At 33.2% G+C, this 6,368-nt stretch overlaps 1 protein-coding gene, 1 long non-coding RNA gene and 1 other non-coding gene across 3 annotated transcripts; 2 read left to right on the top strand and 1 right to left on the bottom strand.

The window, feature by feature from the left end:
* The first annotated feature begins 438 nt into the window (after window positions 1-438).
* On the top strand, window positions 439-1,114 carry LOC145161481 (uncharacterized). The gene is made up of 3 exons (XR_013738506.1): window positions 439-547; window positions 742-870; window positions 1,017-1,114. It is a non-coding gene; the product is annotated as an uncharacterized LOC145161481 (long non-coding RNA).
* A 17-nt stretch (window positions 1,115-1,131) lies between these two features.
* On the top strand, window positions 1,132-2,806 carry LOC145158679 (uncharacterized). Its single transcript, XM_079077541.1, has 3 exons — window positions 1,132-1,138; window positions 1,172-1,176; window positions 1,223-2,806. The coding sequence occupies exons 1-3, from the start codon at window positions 1,132-1,134 to the stop codon at window positions 2,675-2,677; spliced, it is 1,467 nt and encodes a 488-aa protein (XP_078933667.1). The 3' UTR covers window positions 2,678-2,806.
* A 3,181-nt stretch (window positions 2,807-5,987) lies between these two features.
* TRNAI-AAU (transfer RNA isoleucine (anticodon AAU)) lies at window positions 5,988-6,061 on the bottom strand. The gene has a single exon. It is a non-coding gene; the product is annotated as a tRNA-Ile (tRNA).
* Window positions 6,062-6,368: the final 307 nt, after the last annotated feature.

The raw sequence follows: 6,368 nt of genomic DNA, 5'->3' as shown, positions 1-6,368 counted from the left end.
GTGAATTTGGAGATTTAGGAAGTCTAAAAGAGTGGGATAAAGGATGAATGAGTTCATCTAGTCATGTGTGTGAAACAAGAGAGAGAGAGAGAGAGAGAGAGAGAGAGAGAGGTATCGGTAGGGGTGGAGTGAGGGTCATCTTCTTTGTTTTTTATTTTTATTTCATAAAGTATTAATATAAATAAGAAAATAAAATACAAAACTGAAATTAAAAGGATAAATAGGTAATTTTAATTTTTTTTGGACCGAAAACCTAAAAAAGACATTGTTTTTGACCTTCTGTGCAAGCTGGAAACTTTTTGGACCCCATGCAAAGATTTTTACAAACCACATATCAAATTTGCAGTTTTGTCTATTTAAAATGAAAAAAGGCGGGTAACATTCGCTCCCTAAAATCCTGATTTTTATTCTGGTTCGGACCTCTCTCGCCCGTTTCTACTTCATTCCATAGTCTCTCTCTATAACAGAACGAGCTTTGATCTTTCCAATCAGTGATCATTTCAGATGCAAACCAAATCTCTCGAATTAACTTCAGTTCTTCTGAAAGGTTTAGTCAAATCCGCAACTTTCCTCTTTTAATTTTGATTCATTGATGTTCTCTTCGATTTGTTGTGGAAGATCGGATGTTGATTATAATTAGTAGGGAAGTCGGTGTTCAGTTAATTGTTCTTATTTTCGTTATCATTTACGAATTGCTTTGTAGAATGAATTTTACATGAATTCAGTGATAATGAACTGCAGGGATTTCAATTTGAATTCGCAGCAAAACTTACAGACGAATCGAACTTTTGGATTACATCAGAATGTGATTATCAAGAATCATATGAAAGTTACGCAGTCAATCAAGAAGAATCAAGAACATAAAACAGAGTAAGAAACATAGCACACGATACCTAGATGTTTACACAGTTCAATTGTAGTCATTCGATTTTGAATCTTTATGAAATAATCCTCTCAAGTCTCTCGCATATGACTCAAACTGGAAGCTAGACTTAATCTTATGTTATGATATGCAGGTATTGAAGGGCTATTGGTCTCTTCGTATGGAGGGCGTCGAATCAAAATCACAGTCACAAGGACGGGATACTCAGATTATGGCAGAAAATGTAGAAGGTAAGATACTTACAGAACATGAATAGTTACTGAATCATTTCATCACTATACATTTCAGTTATGGTACTAAATATATGTATTTTACATTTCAATCTATACACTAATTGAGCTTCAACTTTCTGGGAAACTAGGGTTCCAGCAATGTGTCAAAGAAATCCTTGATCTGATCAAACAAGATGAAAAATTCTCGGAAATAACAGCCGAAATTTACGATTGCAAGAAGTTGAACTTGACAAAACTGGTAACCGAGTTATCACGCATGCATGGGGCATTGGCTGATCATTTGATTAAAGAAGTCAACAAGAACACACATAAATTTACAACACCCATCAAGATCAAGACACAGCAAGTCGATTCTTGCGGTTCAACCTCTCCTCAAGTTACTGAATCGAGTAAAAAACATGAATTCAAAACACCTGCCGATTTTGAATTTACTTTCTCAAGTGGAGGTGGTTTTCAAATTTCTAGAAGCGAATGCTCAGAATCTTCCATCTTAAAATCATCCAGTTCCGCTTCCGCGTCAGAATCTATCATGTCTATCAACAAGCGTCTAGTTTCACCAGTCAATGACGATGCATTAAAGGTAAAAGAAACCAAAGTTCATGACGCTGAAGAGTTACTGAAAAATATTTCAGTTCTTGAAGAAGAACTGTCTACTTCGAACAAGAAGGTCCAGAGCTTAAAAGACGAAAACGCCCTTCTTGAAACCAAGGTTCATGACACTGAGGAGTTAATGAAAAAGATTTCAGTTCTTGAAGAAGAGCTGTCTACTTGGAACAAGAAGGTCCAGAGTTTAGAAGACGAAAATGCCCTTCTTGAAACCAAGGTTCATGACACTGAGGAGTTACTGAAAAATATTTCAGTTCTTGAAGAAGAGCTTTCTACTTCGAGCAAGAAGGCCCAGAGTTTATTAGAAGACAAAAACGCCCTTCTTGAAGTTGAGAAAGCTAAGGTGGCTGAGCTTAAAGTTGTGATCAGCGAGTCAACTCGTAAGATTGAAACAATGGCAAAAGTGATAGAGGTCTACAGAACGCAAGTATTAACAGCAGACAAAGAAATTTCAAAGCTAAATCAAGAGCTGTCTAGAAAAGATATTGACCAAACTCAGTTTTTATCGCTTGGTCAAACTATAGCCTCGTTACAGCAGCAATTAGATTCAAAGCAAGCCCGGAATGATGAACTGCATGAGAAAGCTGTTAGATTCACAGCTGATATATCAAAGCGAGATGATGAAATCATAAAATTGAGTACCGAGATTAATCAAATGAGAATTGTTCATGCGGCCGAAGAGGATAAATTGAAAACAGATATCGGAAGGTTGGAAACGGAAGTCAGAGAAAAGTGTGAGTTAGTTGATGATTTGAATCAGAAACATGATGCTGCTGTAATTTCATGTAGAGATGAACTGAAAGTGAAAATGGTGGAATTGGAAAGAGAGGTGGAAGTGGTGTCGGAGGAGAAAAGGGAGGTGATAAGGCAGCTGTCCTTCACCGTCGATCATTACATGTCTGCATACAAACAACTTTGTCAAGACTTCGTTTCCATCAAGCGGCGTTTTGTTTGACTTCAAGAATTCTTGACTAATACCAAGATTCAGATTAATATCTTTGTTTTGGGACAATGGATGACCTAAATACAAAGTATAGGGGGGTTAATTGTAAATGAAGTCAAAGGCTGGTTTGACTTTGACCAGATTCAGATTCACTTGGAGTAGTTTTTTTTTTTTTTTTTGTAAGACCATACCAACGAGTATGATAATATCATTGATATTTCAATTGTGATTATCAGTTTTTGCAATTGTCCTCTAAGTCGGTTTCGAAAATGGTTTTAAACATATGGATCCATGAAACATTGCAATTCAACTTGAAAATATTGCCAGATAAGTGGTGACATAGCTTAGCCTAACATTTTTTCAAGCATGTCACTTGCAAGTAGAGTTTGAAAGTCATTTGAAAGACCTCTTAAAGATGTTTACTATTTGAAAATCTTTTTTATAAAGCTTTATAAATTTGGAAATGTGTTTTATATATTTATTTTATACATTTCCCCTATATCTATAATTTATTTTCATTAGATAAGTTTTTATATGATAAAAATAATAAGTCTCTCAAAGACTAATCATGGTAATTTTGTACCTTAAAATATTAACTCATATTTATTCATTATATATGTTACACCAAATATTTTATGGATATAAGTTATTTAATACTCTAAACTATTATGTTTTATTATTATTATTATTATTTTGGATCACACGAGTTATTTGTTTCGATCTCTATTTTTCTACCTAATTGGCATATATCAGGATTTTGTTCTTTCACTATCAATTAACAAGGTTGAAGGTGCCCTGTAAAGGATCTCGAACCCGAGATGCTCGTTGAAATATTGCGAGTAGGCTTCCGTTTAATTCATTTGTTGTTTCAAAAAAAAAGTACATACTAATCATGGTAATGATTTTTCGAATTGTTCCTAGTTTTTTTACCTTAAGTGTGTATGCATGTATATATACACAAATCAATAAGAGAGACCAACCCATACCCATGGCAATTTTATATCTAATATCATGTTCTAATTCCTTCCACAAACATGATTGCTCACATTGTGCATATTTATTTAGCATAATTGTATAAGAGTTAAAGTGGAAGATTCCCGATCGAATTTAAAGGTGATAGACAAGTTATTTATTGGAAGTTTTGTGACAACTAATTGGATTTCACGAGGTCTAGTTGATCAAAAAACAGGTGTTAAAGAAACACAAAACTACATCATATAAATCAAATCCAAGGATTGTAAATCAAATTTTCAATAAGGGTCAAATGATCTATCGTTTTTCAATGTTTGGTTCACAAATTAGGTTCATCTGTTGTTAATTATGCATCGAGTGGAAAGAGTTACAAACACACACCACGTGTTTGATAAAAGAATCAAATATCATGGATTCGTTGTTCTTGAATCAATAATATGAGTGAACTATCAAAAACATACGACACAAAGTAAACCTTGACATAGTTATATTGTCTCTACTCTCTTAGTCGAATTTTACCTATTTCCAAAGCACTCAAGTGGGATGATTTTGCTTAGTTGTGGAAATAATACATAATTATGCATCGGTGATATTACCCAATTTTCTAGTTTTCTACATTGTGATAATTTTATGCACTCAAAGTCTTAAGTGCGTATAATGAAGGCATCTAATCTTGTAAAAGGACACATGTGTATACGGAGGATTTTATCTAGTTGTGTAAGGCATTATTTAGTGATCGTAAGTAACAACCTACCGAATAAATGACTCCTCCAATGTCAATCGAGTAGTCTACCATGAGGAACAATCAGAGACGACTCAGCCTTATATTTTTCAAGCTAAAGCTTAGGGCCAGCAATTCTATAGGGCTTCTTATTCTCCGAACTTAACTCAATATTAATATATCTCAAATATAAATGACTCCTCCAATGTCAATCGAGTAGTCTACCATGAGGAACAATCAGAGACGACTCAACCTTATATTTTTCAAGCTAAAGCTTAGGGCCAGCAATTCTATAGGGCTTCTTATTCTCCGAACTTAACTCAATATTAATATATCTCAAATATAAATTACCCGTTACTAATTGTCCAATAGGCCACATCACAGTGAGCGATCTTGATTTTTGAAGACGAAACTCATGCGGCACATTAGTGCGATTTTGAAAACTGAAACACCACATTTATCTTTTATTCTTCTATCTTGATTCTCAATTGTTCAAATCCTCAACACCAAACGGTATTTGTTTCACTTATTTTCTAGTTTTCCATTATTCAAAGGGTCCCATATTTTTTGTTCGCTTAGAGCCCTCGAAATGGTCGAGCCACTCCTGGGAACAATTTTAGCTATGACATAACAAAATGAGGGTATTGTTGAACTAACAAGGAATTTGGCACCTGCTTACAAGTGAAAGACCCACAAATATGAATGAGACATAGTATAAAAAAACATGGTAAACCGTACAATCGGAGACATAGTATAAACAACAAGAAAAAAAAAATTCAATCTACAAGCCCCTTTCAATCGAACCTTTGTATAAAGTTGTCAATGAGGAAAGTGCAACGGATTTATGTATTGAGCCCAAACAATTTATATAGTTTCATAATTTATAATATTAAATCACATGATAATTCCATGTTGAATCATAAAAAAACATAATATTAAACCATAACAAACATTATAATTTTTTTACTTTTGTTATGATATAATACTGAATAATAACTTCCCTTATGCAATTCTAACTACCAGATTAACAATCTTGTTTGTTCATATAAATAACCGAAAACCCAATCAAAATAACATAAAGTTCCTATTTCTTTTGTAAGCATTATACGTTAACCCATTATATCTATGTATCATGACTCTACTGTAACATATTTCCGGAACTTGATAAACGTATACAACGTAAAATGTAAACGATTGTCATGACATCAATATAAATAAGATAGATGTAAAAAAAAAATATTAATTCACTACCGCGTGCTTCAGTATAAAAAAAAATGAATCGATATCTATGGACAAAGATGAATATATAAAGTTAGAGAGGTTACTTGTTAGTTTTAATCAATTTATAAATTATAAATAAATGATATAGTAAGAACATTAAATATTGAATTGGTCAAACAAATCGGCAATATTACAAGTTCAACTGTATACCCATATAACTTTTTTAACAAATTTGTTATAAAATTAGATTGCTATTGTAATACCAAAATAATTTGAATTGTCTTCAATAAACTATTTGTTTATAAAAATGAAAAAAAAAAGTAAATTCAGAAAAGCTATATCATCATCAATGTAAAACCAAATTAAATTGGCCGGCTCAATAATGACCGAAAAGTAAGGTTCAAAAAATGGCCCATGCAGGTTTCGAACCTGCGACCTTCGCGTTATTAGCACGACGCTCTAACCAACTGAGCTAATGGGCCAATTCTGTCTTCTATGTTAACAAAAATTAAATAAAATTTTGATTTGAACCGAAACAAGTTTTCGATCATAGACATCGGTGAATTCTAATGAAGCATTAGCGGATTTAAGTTATACTGCATGGGGGTGTTTACCCCTGTTGATATGTGTTAGAGCCCATTTTCGTATTAAAAAGTATCACATTTTATATTTACAATTATTAATTAACCCAAGTTTAAAAAATGGCACAAGACTCCACTTTGAAACTTTCAACCATCCACACAAATGGATAGCCGAAAAGGTGAAAAGGGGCGAGATTAGAATTAGCCT

This window comes from Lactuca virosa, chromosome 2 (genome assembly GCF_052849685.1).
Source record: "Lactuca virosa cultivar CGN04683 chromosome 2, Lactuca_virosa_CGN04683_v6, whole genome shotgun sequence".
Lineage (NCBI taxonomy): Eukaryota > Viridiplantae > Streptophyta > Magnoliopsida > Asterales > Asteraceae > Lactuca > Lactuca virosa.
The sequence above is the reverse complement of the archived record's forward strand: the minus strand, read 5'-3'. Positions and strand labels throughout refer to the sequence as shown.